The sequence below is a fragment of the Festucalex cinctus genome, chromosome 16 (genome assembly GCF_051991245.1).
Source record: "Festucalex cinctus isolate MCC-2025b chromosome 16, RoL_Fcin_1.0, whole genome shotgun sequence".
NCBI lineage: Eukaryota > Metazoa > Chordata > Actinopteri > Syngnathiformes > Syngnathidae > Festucalex > Festucalex cinctus.
This window is the reverse complement of record NC_135426.1, coordinates 23,233,733-23,249,879: the sequence shown is the minus strand read 5'-3', so window position 1 is coordinate 23,249,879 and position 16,147 is coordinate 23,233,733. Positions and strand designations below refer to the sequence as shown.

At 41.2% G+C, this 16,147-nt stretch overlaps 1 protein-coding gene across 21 annotated transcripts in view; it reads left to right on the top strand.

The window, feature by feature from the left end:
- Positions 1-16,147, top strand: part of ptprda (protein tyrosine phosphatase receptor type Da) — a 298,862-nt gene that overhangs the window by 251,166 nt on the left and 31,549 nt on the right. For 7 of the 21 annotated variants that reach the window (XM_077500599.1, XM_077500600.1, XM_077500603.1 and 4 more), the window contains 9 exons: positions 1,809-1,826; positions 4,333-4,443; positions 6,362-6,373; positions 7,946-8,215; positions 10,566-11,147; positions 11,458-11,603; positions 11,685-11,829; positions 15,007-15,312; positions 15,951-16,144. In XM_077500599.1, coding sequence (XP_077356725.1) covers positions 1,809-1,826; positions 4,333-4,443; positions 6,362-6,373; positions 7,946-8,215; positions 10,566-11,147; positions 11,458-11,603; positions 11,685-11,829; positions 15,007-15,312; positions 15,951-16,144 — 1,784 coding nt within the window. Of the gene's footprint in view, positions 1-1,807; positions 1,827-4,332; positions 4,444-6,361; positions 6,378-7,945; positions 8,216-10,565; positions 11,148-11,457; positions 11,604-11,684; positions 11,830-15,006; positions 15,313-15,950; positions 16,145-16,147 lie in introns of those variants that run through there. The other 14 variants (XM_077500608.1, XM_077500617.1, XM_077500612.1 and 11 more) reach the window with 6 other exon arrangements.

Here is a 16,147-nt window from a genome sequence, read left to right as displayed (position 1 = left end):
ACTAATTTTTTTCCTTTCGGCTGCGTTGGCATTAATTTCGTTTTTGTGAGTCCATTCTCTTTTTGGTTTTGAAGTCGTCTAGGAAGTTGTTTTTTTTTTTTTCTGTGGTATATGGACCTTTATCAGGAATCAGATTTGAACAAAGAATAATGGTCTATATAGCAGCTCCGTGTTATGTTTTGGTTGTAATTTGACCTAATCTACACTCTCAGAAAAATGATTTTTAGGGGTACGACAACTTGACACTGGGATGCCATCCTCACCTGACACCCCTTGGGAACGTATCTGTACTCGTTTGGCCTTGGGAAATTTACAGCAGGAGTCGGACGGGGTTGCATTAGTGAACACTGCTCTACCTTTTTTTTTTTTTTTTTGTATCGCATTGTAGGCTGCTTTCATACTCGCAGTTAGGCACTGTTCATTGACTTTCTATGGTAACCTAGTTTGACAACCATCTCAACCTCCTATGGTACTCGTACAGTGGCTCTTAACCTTGTTGGAGGTACTCAACCTCACAAGTTTCCTATGCGCAGTCACCCAAGCCTTCTTTATTGAAAAAAAAAAAAAAAAAAGTATGATTTCCCCCCCTTGTATCTCCGTGCAACTGAATCAAGTGTACCTTTAGTTGCGCTGGACTCGAATTGCGCAACTCGCTATTGCAAATCATGCAGTTAGGACGCCGGCTCCCATCACTCGACTCAATTCTATTTATAGAGCAGGGGCAGCAGATACATTGAAAACAGCAGAGGCTCCTGAATTGAACCCTGTGGAACACCATAACGTTCCGTCCTACATGTGAATTCATATTGCGCATTTTCCTCCAACCGCTTTAATTGATTTTGTTTGAAATAGTCTGAAAGGATTACAACGTTTGAGTCATACGTGTGTTTTGACATCCACCCAACAGTGGTTTGATCAAATCCAGGTTAAGAACCACTGTACTACTTCAACAAAACCCATCAACTACCCACGGTACCCCTTTTTTTCTGACAGTGTACTGATCCCCTGAAAAAAAAAACTTGTTCTGCAGCTTTAATGTGCCAGCCAACTGGCAACGTGTGTTTGACCACCTTGTCCTTTTTTTTTTTTTTGGTTTGTTTCCAAGAGAACTAACTAACCCCACGCCATGATGATGATTTAACGACACCGTTTGTTTACCAGCAACTTAAGAATATAATCATATTCTTACGCTTATGTCTTTCTTCTCTCTATATGTTTTTTTTTTTTTTTTAAATCTACAGAATCCTTTGGTAAGTGCTTAGCTCTAAAGCGCACATCACCCCCCCACTAATTCTCATGTTTCCAACAACTATTAAAATGCATGGCATGCATTTTACTAACGGATGACATTAGGCTTACAACTATTACTAGTCCTGTTACTACTAGTTGAGAGACACTTCCCTCACCTCACATGCAGGGACAACAGCGTTCACTGAGCTGACACTTTTTTTTTTTTTTTTTTTTTTAAATGCTAAAAATCCAAAAGGCACAAAAGGACACGTTCAGCAAGCACTTTAAGAGTTTTTCCCTTCACTAGACGGTCTTCAGCAGCTCCTCCATGTGAAAGTTCCTGTGATTTCGCAATGCTGAATCCTGCATAGAACGTTCTTTATTCTCTCTCTTTCTCTCTCTCCTGTCACTTTGCTCCAGTATCTTTTCTATTTTGCTGTTGAAATTTTCCTTCTTCCAACCACCAACCCGACCCCCCCCCCCCTCCCAACTCCCCCCCCCTCCCCCCTCCAAACTCTATCTACACGTACTAATGCTTCTGTTTTCTAATCTTATTTGCATTCATATTATCCACCCAGGTGGTACGCCAATAAGAGGTAAGCGTGCTGAACTGACGCTCGCAGAATGAAAAACCAATCCAACGTTCATTCTTGCTGTCACCGCCATCGCCGCGCTCCACTCTCCATGTTTGTCCCGTCTCTCAGTCGCCATGGCGTTCCCCTTTCTGAGTTGTCCTGTTTTGTTGACTCGATTCCATCCATGTTCTGTTCCGCTTCCACGAGCCCCACTTTGTGATATGCTTGCCTTCGGCTCCAACAACAACAAAAAAACAAACAAACAAAAAAAAAAAAAAGCATATCCAATGACAATTATTTTTGTCAAACTCTTTCCATTTTTGTTTTCCATATAGCAAATCATGCGTCCCTCTTTTTTGTCCAACTAAAACAACCAAGCATTTTTTCCCCCCCTTAGCTGTTCTTGCTGTGGAGTCAACGCCCCCACCCAAAAAAAAAAAAAAATCTATTTTTTTCCCATTTCTTCTACTTTGCTCTCCTCTCCTGTACCTCTACAAAAAAGCCCAAACAACCACTTTTTTGATAAAGTTTCTACGGTGCTTTTTTACCTCTTTCACACCTATTTTTCTGACTTTTCTTGCCTCTTTGGAGCTTTTGACTTTTTTTTATTTTTTTTTGTCTTCAGGCTTTGGGAAAAACAGTAGAGTCGGACGGAGGGAAGCGGATGCATTGGCTCAATTTTTGGCCATGTTGACCCGGGGAGCCGCAGCAGTTTGTTTTTGTCTGGTCAATGTGACACCACACTGCTGATCCCATAGTGGATTTTTATGGGTGTCTTTTGAAGCTCCAAAAAAACCAAAAAGCAGTGGTTGGTTCTTGTTGGCTCAGGGGCCCGCATTTTGAAATTTTGTCCTCTAATACACTTGTATTTTATTTTTCAGCTAAGGGTTGTCGCAAGGTTGTAAGTTGCGCTGACATGCATTTCTTGCCATGATTTGCATGTCAAAAAACAACAAGTTTTGTTCCAGAGGGTTTGTGTTGGATTTGCCTTGCATTCTCCTGCAATTGCTCTTTTTCCACATATGTGAGCAGCAATTTTATTTTTTATTTTTTTGAACAATGCTGCCCTTTTTCAAAAAGAGAAAAAAAAAAAAAAAAAACAGATGGTACGCGATTTGTGATTGAATATGCTAAAAAAAAAAAAAAAAAAAAATCATTCCGAAAATTTCTTTCTTTCAATTGTCCTTTCTTGTTCTGCCGCTTTCTTCTACTGTAAACCTCTTTTGTTTGATCCATGTCTCCCGAAAGCAGTACCACTCATCCCCCATATTGACCAGTCAAGTTACATGTTGCACACCAGGGCCTCGCCCTCTGTAAAGCTTATTTGCATTGGCGTTAGGATGAGTGTCTTTTTTTTTTTTTTTTTTAAACTCATTTTTGTAATTCTGTGTCGGTTAAAAATCTTGAAACGTTTCCTGTAGTCAACCTCCAAAGTCAAATGTGCCTAAGAGTGTCACATTTGGGCAAAAAAAAAAAGAAAAAAGTTGCACAATTGATCAAATTATTATTAGTAGTAGTATTATTATTATTTTACAAATTATGATTTGTCTTTAGACGTGGTAAAGATGAGCTTGTGGCTGCACATTTTGGTGTTAAATGTTTCATAATTAATGTCAACCCCCAAAGTGGACTTGTCTGATTTAAATTGAGGTCAGCGTTGGAGTTATTTGACAAGAGTTGATTTATTTAATGTTAAACCAACACTGCAGAGAGTTAATCCAAGTAAGCTCCACCCACTTGATTAGAATTTATCTGTCACGCAAGCCTCTGGGATTGCTGTTGCAGTTAAATCCACCGATTCTTTTTTTTATTGAATAATGTTCATATTTTATTGTTAATCGGAGTTTTAGTGTTGTCGCAATTTGTTTTTACACTTCTTGGAGTGAAATTAACACTAACCAGGTTGTTAAGTCACTTCTCCCATAGTTTTGGAAAGTAACTCTGTTACAGTGTAAAATGGTTAACTATTTAGAAAGTGTTATTTCAACTCTGTAGAGTGTGGAGCTAAAAAAAATAAAGAAAATAAAAAAAATTGACTCTATGGGTCATTTTAACACTCAATCAATCAACCAGAGCAGGCTGCTACATGTGATCCGATAATCAAAACAGTTTTGGTGAAGCTTCATGCGGCATAAGTTATTTTTTTGTTTCCAGTGCAAAGATTCAACTAAAGTGACTTTGCAGTTTTTATTCGAGTCAGTGCGGCAACAAAAATGAGTAAATTGAACCATAATCTCACAAGTCTTCCTACAGCTTGAATCGACATTGATAAGAAGGCGTAACTGACAGCGTTTGGACTTTGGAGGTCTTCTCAAGTCTTGCATGATGACCACTTGCAGCTACTGGGCTGTTGGCTAACTATAGCCGGTGGATCAAACAAATGACTGAGTAATTGATACATATTTAGTCATTAGGCGCGCAGTTAAAAAAAATAAAAATAAAAAATAAAAAAAACTGTGTTTTGTTTTTGTTTTGTTTTGCATGAATTAATCCTCTCTCTGCCGCCCTGTCTGTGATTTCCAAACAGGAGCCCTGCAGATTGAGCAGAGCGAGGAGTCGGATCAGGGAAAGTACGAGTGTGTGGCCACCAACAACGACGGGACGCGCTACTCGGCGCCGGCCAACCTTTATGTCCGAGGTACGATTATGCCGCTTGATCTGTTTGTAGATTAAAGCCTATAGGGAGGCCACATTCTATGTTGTAAGTATCGCTTGAATTGGATTCATTTATTTATGTATTTATTTGTGTACTTTTACCCGCACTTGATGTGTGAACCTAATACAGCATCCACTGTGCTCCGCCTCTTTCCGGCCCTTTCCATGATCCAGTTGGCGAGGATTGCTTGTTGTTTTATCAGAATTTTTTTTGGTCCTCTCTATTCCTCCCCCAACATTGAAAGGACAGCAAGGAATTTAACATTGTTTTCGATTTTTTTTTTTTTTTTTTTTGAAGCCGACTTATAGATATGTCAGTGGCATAGCTGAAAGCTAAAGCGCCTTTCAGGAGGCTTTAATAGACTCTAAAAGTCATTTACTCGTTCACTGCCAGCATTTTCCCATGTTGGCAGACATTTTAGACCAGTGGTGTCCAAACCACGGCCCGGGGGCCATTTTTTAGTGGCCCGCGACATATGCTAAAAATGGCATTTGACTCGGTTCAAATAAAATAAAAACAAAAAATGTTTGTAGATGGTCAAAGTAAGAAGGGAGGGTATCGAGAAACAGGCGCCATGAAAGGTTATTTTAGTTAACTAAAACTAATGAAAAAACTACAACTAAAATTCAAAAAACAATATTGTTACAGAAATAAAATAAAAACGAAAATGCTTTTTAAAAAACGGTAACTAACTGAAACTACATTTTATGTTTACAAAACTAACTAAAACTAACTCTAATTAAAGCAAACGTCCTTCGTTTTAGTCTTCAATAATTAATTTACTGCACGAGCCTTTGGGGATGATTTGAAATGTGATTTTTCGTAGATTTATTTTGATATCAACCGGAATAATGACGTTTGAAAGTATGTCACACAGAAGTGACGTCATCTAGCAGCAGCCAATAGAAAAGCACCTTCAGATGACGTTGCTGCCATGCTGTTTTTTTTTTTAATATTGCTCACAAGTAATACAAATTGTTTTTAAAAAAAATTCATACTGATACTGAAACTAACAAACTAAACTAAAACTAAGCACTTTTTAAAGAACTAAACTAATAAAAACTAACAGAACCACCCTGAAAACTAATAAAATCTAACTAGAATGAAAAATTCCAAAACTATAATAACCCTACTGCCATATTACAAATAATTTGTTTAGCATTTTTCTAAATATGCAAAAGCACAAATAAATGATTTGTACAATTTTTAGGACCAAACACAATTTCTTTTTATAACATTATGTGGTCCTTCTGATTTTCTGTACGTGGCCCTCAAATGAACAAATTTGGACACTCCTGTTTTAGAGCATTTTCGACTAACCTTTCAGATCAAGTCTCACTCTCGTTCTTTCACAATAAAAGCCAAGAAAATGGAGAAGAGGATAAACAAGCAGAATTGTGACTTTGACGCTAATATTTTTTTTGTTTGTTTTTGTGACACCTCAAACCACAAAACAACAAATAAAAAGAAGACTGGGAAAGGGCTTTTACTGGCAAAATGTTTTTTGTTTTTTTTAGTTCACATATATACAACAAATAAACAAATTCATATTCTGTTCAAATGTCACACGCACAGACAAAAGTGTTGGGACATCAGGTTACATATTTCACGTTCTTCCCCTCCAAAATCATATTTGAGACTCTTGATTGATTATCAAAGATTGTCTCAATACTTTTGTCTGTTGTTCTGACTCGAATTTATGCTGTTTAGCATGAAAGTACAATCGAATGTCGGTGATTTGAGCTTTTCAAGCAGGGTGCAGACGGCAAAGTCCTCTGAATTGTTTAACCTGGACGCCTGTTTACTCTCCCCCTTGTTTTTCTCCTTTATTCTTTGTGTTCTTTTTTTTTTTTTTTTGTACCTCCAAAAAAAAAAAACAAATCCTCCATCTCCCCTTCAGAGCTGCGAGAAGGTTGGTGTGTTTTCTTTTTTTTTTTCTCTACATACAGCAACGCACACTTCATGCTGAGAAATGCTCAAGTGGTTATTGTTGTTCTTGTTTCAGTTGTCAACAAGTGGTCGTTATTGGTCCACGCGCGGGACCAATATTTGCATCTCATTTGCATGTTGTCGGTGTTCCTGCTCGGCCTGCGGTCGCTAATCCAGCAAAAATGAGCCTTGAACAGAATGAACGCGTTAATGACGAATGTGTACTTGATTGTAATTGGCACTAAATGCGAGCGTTCAACTGTAAACGCAACCTTGCCCCCCCCCCCCCAAGAGAGATTGGAGGGAGGCTCCTTGAAAGAATAGCGGCTTATTACGATGAGCCCCCCACAAATGTAATGATATTCAAATGAGCGGGATAATATTATGTCTGTGGGGAAGCGCCGTCCAATTGGATATGAATTCAATTTGGAGTGTTTAATTAATAATGAAAGAACAGACCGAGCTCGGCTCGTGATTCAGTCCGGGAAGTAACGTCACAAAAAAATGGAAGGCGCAGGATGAGCAGCAACACTTTTTTTTATTTTGAGTAAATGTGCAGTATATATTTTTATTTATCGGTGTTTTTGTGTGACCAACTTGCTGTCGACACTTCAGTCTGTTCATTTTTAACTCTTTGACTGCCAAACGTTATCCCCAAAAAAAAAAAAAAAATAACAGTACCAGCTGATTTTGAGCATTTTCACTCATCTTTCAAGGCAAACAAAATATTGTGCACTACGACTACGTAAACATTAAAAAAAAAAGAAAAAAAAGTATGTTTCTACCTTATTCCGTTCTTTAGTAATCGCCATTTGAAAATGGGTAATTTGAGTGACGTAAGCGAAAATAGAAAAACAAAATGGAGAAAACACAACAGTGACTTTGACACTAATACAGTATTTTTTGTGAATTAGATTTAAAGCGACAAAGACTTTGATCATTCACGTCATTGTTGAAAATGTTGCATTTCATCAGATTCGTCATTCGTGGGCGTTTTTGATTCCACAACCCATTGACCAGGCAGCGCTCCACTTAGACGTTGCACTACCCATTGATTAAAAAAAAAAAAAAAAAACTTAGTAAACGTCAATGTTTATGGCGGCACTCATTAGGATTTTAGCGTAATTACGTAATTACACGTTTTTGGCGGTCAAAGAGTTAATGTCATTTTTTTTTTTGTCATGAGTTGCATTCTTCCACAAATAGAATGGAATGTAATTGTAAAAGTATCATTAAATTTCAATCAATTCAGATTTACTAATTTACCGAAGTATTATTATGTTGACATTATGTGATTTTATTATACAAGCGTAATTATATTGCAATTATGTAAGTATAATTCATGAAAAAATGCCATTGTGCTGTTGTTACCGTGATCATTATTGTCTATGTTGTTATGATGGTGATCATCACGCCAAAGTTGTCACGCGCCTGCATGCAGCACTGCGTCGCTCATCAGTCACAACTCGGATAAATCCTCCGTCATCCGCCATCTTTTCAGCGGGCTCCTTGTGTTTTTTTTTTGTTTGTTTGTTTATTTTTTGTCCCGTGGCAGTTCGCCGGGTGCCGCCGCGCTTCTCCATCCCGCCCACGGACAACGAGATCATGCCGGGCGGCAGCGTGAATATCACGTGCGTGGCGGTGGGCTCGCCCATGCCGTACGTCAAGTGGATGCTGGGCGCCGAGGACCTCACCCCCGAGGACGACATGCCGATCGGGCGCAACGTCCTGGAGCTGACCGACGTGCGCCAGTCGGCCAACTACACGTGCGTGGCCATGTCCACGCTGGGCGTCATCGAGGCCGTGGCGCAGATCACCGTCAAAGGTAACCGCTCCCGAACCTCGTCCGGGAAATTACAAATGACAACAATCACAATCTTGGTTCGCACCGATACGCTTTTGTACTGCCATCACTATACGATCACCCAGAAAGTAGGGATGGGCGAGTACCGATACCAGCCCTTTTTTTCAAGTACTCGTGACGCAGACGAGTACAAGCGAGCGATGGCAGAGGGGGAAGACGTTAAGTGAGTCCTCCTTGCCTGTAAGTGGCGCTAGCTTGCAGCAGTTTTTCACCAAAACTTCACCGGTTTGGAAATTGTGAATCTTAAACTAAAAGAGCATTTTTGTGTTTTATTTTGAGCGTTAAGACTATTGAAGAGTGATTGTGCTGTTTTTTTTTTTGTTTGTTTTTTTTGTCAAAATTAAAGGATATATATTTGTTTAAAAATATCTTTTAGTGATTTTTTTTTTTATTTGTCAAAATGTACTACTGGTATCGGCAGTTGGTATCGTATCGGTGAGTACTGAGGGTCCGAGTATCGGTATCAGTATCGGTCTGAAAAAAAAGTGGTATCGAAATGCGAAATTGCACTAAAAAAATCCGCCCAGCAGCAAGACTGCAAAAAGTGAACTGCATTATATCGAGGGAACACTGTATTATTTCTACTTAGTACTACTAATACTACTTTTTACTATCTACTTTCACTACATGCTACTGTCACCACCACCTGCTTTTACTACTAATATTACACCGACCAATACTTTCAATACTTATTGCTACTTGCAAATTTACTAATACTGCTGTTTTATTGTTACTTACTACCACTGAATACTATTACCAGCACCACCTACTTACCACTTGCATCAATAATTATACTAAAAATACTTGTAATTCTTATACCACCTAATAAAACTGTGAAAAAGCACTGTTATTTTTATTAGTGTTGTTCCGATACCATTTTTTGGCCCCCGATACAGATTCCGATACCCAGCTTTGCAGTATCGGCCGATACCGATACCATACCGATACCTGCGTTTTTTCTTTTTTTCTTTTTTTCCCTTAACATGAAAAAGCTGTCCTGCCATTGGTTCAGAGCATTCAAGGGCCAATAGGACATCTTAGATTATGTCACATATCAGTGAATGTCGTGCACGAGCAAGACACAAGATGCTGCATCCAAAATCCTATATTAGCTTTGGAATTAATAGTATTGGCATGTTACTTGTGAATACTCACCAATACCAATACGGCACCTCTGCCGATACCGGTATATTTATATAAGCTTATTGTCATAACACGGTATTAATGTTGAAAAAAAATTCTAGTAGCAATGAGTAAAAATACTGCACTAGTCAATCAAACACAAATCAAAAGTAATGAATCAGTATCGTGTCAAGCTTTTAGTCCACAACGTATGCGTGGCATAGTTGACGTCAACTGCTTCGGAGACAAGCCAGCTCACTGTGTCAGACGGCAGCAAATACAGTTTGGGGGCTTATCTGGCAGCTGGAAGGCGCCAAAGCAGGCAGGCCGGAGCGTTTAGTGTCCTCTGCAGGCCCGCCACTTGTTATCTTGAGCGCAATCATATCGGTGGCGCACGAGCGCGAGGACAATACGGCGCGCGGGCGTCGCCGCATGCACACGGGGGACAAGCTTTTCTCGTTGCGGAGACATAACAGAGATATTAGTCACAATATAACAGCCTGACAGCGGGGGGGCCCCTGTAGCATACTTCAGACGGCGTATAAAGCCAATCTATTGCTGGTATATTCCACCGCGTGAGGAATTAAAGCCATAAATTCCGCCGCTAAATTATTCAAGTGATAAGCAGCTTCGTGTCGGGGATGAACAACGTGGTTTCAAACGCCGCAGCTTCGTATGCACAAGCGGCTGACCAATCAGGAGAAGGGAAAACTCCTTGATATGTTTTGGGAACGACCAGACTCGTGTTTTATTCTCACAATAAAATGACTCACTGGAACTCAGTACCTTGGGCTTTACTGCCATCTTTGGGTATTTGAAGCACACAGCACTAATCAATGTACAGTCTACTAAAGTCTGTTTTAGTAAGTGTTAATTCTTTTAACTCTTTGACCGCCAAAAACGTTTAATAACGATCAGTAAAATCACGACGTATATTGCCATAAACGTTAAATAACGTCAACAATTTTTTTTATTTTTTTTTCTCAGTGCAATGTCTAAGTGCAGCGCTGCCTGGTCAATGGGTTGTGGAATCTAAAACACTCTAAACTATGGCAAGCAGATGGAAGCATTGTATCTTTTTTCGTCAATGCTCAAAGCCTCTGTCATATCAAAGTTTTTCTTTGAGAACGTCTGGCAGTAAAAGAGTTAAGGAATCTGTGTCGGATTGATCTCCCGCGTATTTCCGCAGCGTTGCCGAGGACTCCCGGCATCCCGGTGGTCACCGAGCGCACCGCCACGAGCATCACCCTGACGTGGGATTCCGGCAATCCCGAACCCGTGTCCTACTACATCGTCCAGCACAAGTCCAAGTACTCGGAGGACTCGTACAAGGAGATCGACGGCGTGGCGACCACGCGCTACAGCGTGGGCGGCCTCAGCCCCTACTCGGACTACGAGTTCCGCGTGGTGGCCGTCAACAACATCGGCAGGGGCCCGCCCAGCGAGAGCGTGGAGGCCAAGACGGCCGAGCAGGCGCCCAGCACGGCGCCACGTCGCGTTCGGGGACAAATGCTGAGCGCCACGACGGCAGTCATCAACTGGGAGGAACCGGAGGAGGCCAACGGGCAGATTATGGGCTACAGAGTGTACTACACTCTGGATTCCACGCTGCACGTCAACCTGTGGGAGAAGCAAATCGTCCGGGGGGCTAACTTTGTCACCATCCAAGGCCTTATCCCCAATAAAACGTACTACATCAAGGTGCTGGCCTTCACTTCCGTCGGCGATGGGCCTCTCTCTCCAGATCTGCAGATCATTGCCAAGACGGGAGGTGAGCTGCCTTTCATTTCCTCATGGCCAACTATTTTCGTACAAACATTTTAGTCACAGACGCTTCCGAAAGTCGGTTCCAGTTGTTAAGGGGCTGCGAGCGTCTCGGGGGCTGTCAACAAACGCTAATCCGGAGAACTCCAAGAACAAGAAATGCAAATAACTCGTCGTCGACTCGCAATGGAAAACATGTTGTCTTCCGACTTAATTAGCCGTGATTTATAGCGACGGCTATTCCGGATGACAACATGAGCCTCTCTGAAAATACATTACGGCTCAACATGTCAACATCTCTTCATTCTGATACCTAGTCCCTTCGCAACCGACGGACTTCAAGGGCGAAGCCAAGTCGGAAACCAGCATTTTGTTGTCGTGGGTCGCGCCGGTCCAGACGGGACAGGAGTACCAAATCACGGGATATGAGCTCTTGTACAAGAAAAGGGACGATAAAGATGAGGTAACGCGTGACATTTGCACACCCTTCAACCTGACTCTTAAATCCTCACCACCTTGACGAGCCGTTCTCTTTTTTTTCCAGAGGCGAATTAGCTTCGAGCCCACCTCGACGTACCTAATGAAGGACTTGAAGCCCTTCACCACGTACGCCTTCCGCCTGGCGGCCCGTAGCAAGCACGGCGTGGGCGCGTACACCAGCGAGATCTCCGCCGAGACCCCGCAAACACGTAGGTCTTCCTCCATATCTGCGCGGTGACTCCTTTCAAAATGTACCGCGCTTAACAAATGGAATAGAACGGCAGTCAATGGAAGGTTTATGCCACAGCTGACCTTAAACCCACTCTTATGTCGGAGATCAAATAATATTGAAAGAAGACTTGTTGGTTGTACTGTATGTCTCCGCATTGAGACAAAGGGGGCTAAAGATGGGCACATTGACCAATGAACATTTCTAGTGTACAGTAATCTCTTAATGTAATGGTGAAAGCCAAGAGACATTGATGTAGCCGCTTAATCTGTTTATAATTGCCTATACAGTGGAACCTCTACTTACGAACGTCTCTTCATACGAAATTTTCGAGTTACGAAACGCCTCAACGGGAAAATATTGCCTCTTGTTACGAAAGAAATTTCTAGATACGAAAGGTAAAAATACATTACTGAACGCGATGGCTATTTCCTACCATAGGTACCAATGAGCGTAAATACTAGATCGGTGCATCTTTCTGGCATCCCATTGGCTAAGAGGAACCTCTACCATAGGTATCTATGAGCCTAGATACTATATCGGTGTCTATACTGCGTCCTCATCATTCATCCCGCGGCCCATGAGGTGTTTTTCGTAAATTTATGAACTAACGGCCGACGAATTTGTGCAAAAATTCAAACAATTGGTGATTGATGAAGGCACAGTAAGTTTTTAATTGCGACCAGACGGGCCTTTTTTGGAAAAAGATGCCTCGCCATACCGGACGTTTCCATGACGTTTCAGAATTAGTTTAAAAGAATCGCCCAGAAAAATGTTGTTTGCCTTGGACATTTCCGAAGGATTGTTTAAAAAAAAAAAAAAAAACATCTTTGGATCAGTTCTTTACAAAACACCAGGCAAAAAAAAAAACACTTCCGAGAGAGGAGAACATGAACCAAAAGAGGGCAAAAAACGATGAGGACAACAGTTAAAAAGGTAAATGACCATCATTTTTATTCTTTACTCTATTCTTTGTTTTTTTACATTATGCACAACTCTCATTTATCGTGCAATAATCTAATTGTAACATGTATTTGTTACATGTTTTGATGCATTTTTATGCTTTATAAAACATTTATGTCTGAATTTTGGGAGGCTTGGAACGGATTAGGGCATTTACATGGGAAATGCGTCTCGACTTACAAAATGTTCTACTTAAGAACTTTCTTCCAGAACCAATTAATTTCGTAAGTAGAGGTACCACTATATTAGTCATTTCAACCAATATAATTTCAAACTCATCTGGCAACTTCAAAAGTAAATGACTTACAGATGATAACAATAGTAAACTGCAACCAGAGGGGATTACTGTCCCAAACGCAACAAGAGTCTTAATGCACCAGCTGGTCGGAAAGAGATTGCATTAAAGCACTTGGTGTCATCGAAAGATCTCTTTCTCGCTTCCGCCAACATACCTGTGAATAAGTGTTTTCCCCTTTAACGCATTCACTGCGAGCCCAGCAAAAATGTATCATTTGACGTCTTTTTCCGTCAATGGCAGTGAATGAGTTAAATGTGAAGTGAGCAGACGAGGTCGGAGAGGGCTTCACTCGAGCATCTTTCAAGTCAAAGGGCACGTGTGGCCTTTCGGAAGCCTTCTCTCGACTTTGCATGCCGACAAACGGAAGAGAATGAGCTTTCTGTGAACAAGCAACTCTGCCGATATTAAAGGGGACATATAAACCAGAAAACTTGATGATCCTGCTGGTCCGAGACGGACTGGGAACAAAATTATGCCCGGGAAAACATTAGTCAAGGTGGAGGAGAAAATTTTGAAGCCCGTCAGGCTTATAAAGAACTGGGGGAAACCCAATATTATGTAAAATAGATTTTTATTTTTATTTTTTTTTAAACTGCTTGTGCACAAATAGGTTTCTTTTGTGAGATATTTACTTGCCAAGTTTTTCTTCCCATGACTTTGAAATAGCTTTCAATAGAAAGACAGTTTGGAACGGTTTTAAATTGTGAGAAGATTCTTAACTCATTTACTCCCTATAACGTATAAATACGTTTTTTTATGTTCTAAGTGTCCCAAAGACGTATTTATACGTTGTTGTTGTTTTTTGTTTTTTTTTGGGGGGGGGGGGGGGTTGCTAGACCATACAGAAGGCTTTGATGCAGCCTCTCAACTGCAAAGAACGGTTGCAGAAATGGTAGTTATTACACAAACGGCCAGCAGGTGGCAGCAGAGTAAAAAAGCTAAATTACTTACAATTTTAAATAATTTGTGAAAAATGATGAAACTTAGCTCTCTTCTAATGCTAATTGCTGCAAAACGGAAACAGATAGAAACATACTTTTTTTTTCCTGATGAAAGAAGAGACTTTAATCTTTCTTTTGGTAGGTTCCATGCTTTTATAGCAATATAACACAACATTCTGTGGGCCTTGCAAAATCAGTCAAAATCCAGTAAAACAGCCCGGAGCGAACGGGATTGCGAAACGTGAAAATGGCGGCGAGTGAATGAGTTAATATGCCTCCTTTAAAAGGCTCAGGGTGATGTAAAAGACAAACGGCCTCAGAGAAAGATCAAGTTGTGTTATTTCGAGATGTCTGGCGTAAATGTGAGGTCTGCAAAAGACAAGGTGGCAGCGATCAGGTAGGTATTAAACACATGAGCGCACGGCTCGATTGTGTGGTCGGATGCATGCCAATGTTTGAGAATTTACTAAACAAAGTCATGTCTCCTTGGGAAGCTTCTCTGTCGTACAATCAGGCTTTTACCACAAACCAACAGGCTTCGGAAAGGTTGGTGACGAATGCAGTTTTCTCCTTTACAAACCCATTGAACGCATCAACCTTTATGTTTTTGGATTGATGGTAACTGCTTGCCAAATTTGCATTGACCTACAAGATCATAGATGATTGTTAAACAGTTAAGGGATGGGTGATGTGTATGTCGGTAGTTTATACAAGGAACAGCTGTCCTCTTTCCAACCAACACCCTCCATTCATCATCAGTTTTGTGTTACACTTTGTGTTTTTTGGTTCATTTCCATCTTTCATTGTGCTTTGTCCTCATCTTCCTTTATTCCCCCCCCCCACCCCCCCCACCTCTCATTGGATATTTCTACAATCACCACCGCAATCAAAACCAAAATGAAAACAAACAATGGCCTCGCCCCAACAACAACTGGGTTGACATGACGCCGGGCAGAACCCTCCGGCCCGCCCACGGAAGTCAGGTGCTCGAGTCCCACTTCCACGAGCATCCTGGTAAGTTGGCAGGCGCCCCCGACGGAATCGCAGAACGGGATCATAACGCGGTACAGCATCCAGTACGCCGCCACTGAAGGCGAGGACACCTCCACGCGACGGATCCCGGACATCCCCCCGGAGAGCTCGCGGTACCTTTTGGAACACTTGGAAAAATGGACAGAGTACCACGTGACAGTCACCGCTCATACGGACGCCGGCGCGGGGCCAGAAAGTACGGCGCAACTGGTCCGCACAGAGGAGGACGGTATGTGTTCGCCCATTCCAAAGCCTCGCCATGACAACGGTTACTAACAATCCCTTCCGCCTGCTTCTAACAAGACTCTTTGGACTTTTGATCAACTTTTTTTCCAACTTTTTTGGCTCAATTTCAACACATGGTACAGCCTCGAACTTTCAGTCCCATCTGTCATTTTTGAGGCTTGGGCAGTGGGATTTTGGAATTTTTATTTTTTTAACAGAAGGCCTTTTTTTTTTTTTTTTTTTTTTTTTTTTTTTTTTTTTTTTTTTCCAACTGTGATGTGGTAGAATCATTTTGATTATCATATATTTTTTGCTTGCTTCATAGCCAAAAATTCTTGCTGCGCTTCAAGCTTTTCTCCGCTTGAAGCCACACTTTTGGCTCCACATGTTTTTCCCACTCTTCCCATTTTTAATGTTTCAAGATTAGGTCAGTTGCCAGACCTATTTTTGATGTTATTTTTTACCCCCTTTTACCATTGTTGAAATATTGTCGCTGCAATTTTGTGATTTTCAATTTTTTTTGGGGGGTCACTAATTTTGCACGACGGAAGAAGATTCTAAACCGTTATTGAAGGGGTTAACTGTTATGTTGACCTTTTTTTTTTTTTCCCCCCCGTTCTATCCCATGGTGTCCCCCCCCAGTTCCTAGCGGGCCACCTCGTAAAGTCGAGGTGGAAGCTGTCAACTCGTCGTCAATTAAAGTCATCTGGCGCTCGCCGATGCCCACCAAGCAACATGGGCAGATCCGGGGGTACCAGGTGCACTATGTCAGGATGCTTAATGGGGATCCCACAGGACAGCCCGTCATCAAGGATATCCTGATTGATGATGCCCAGGTA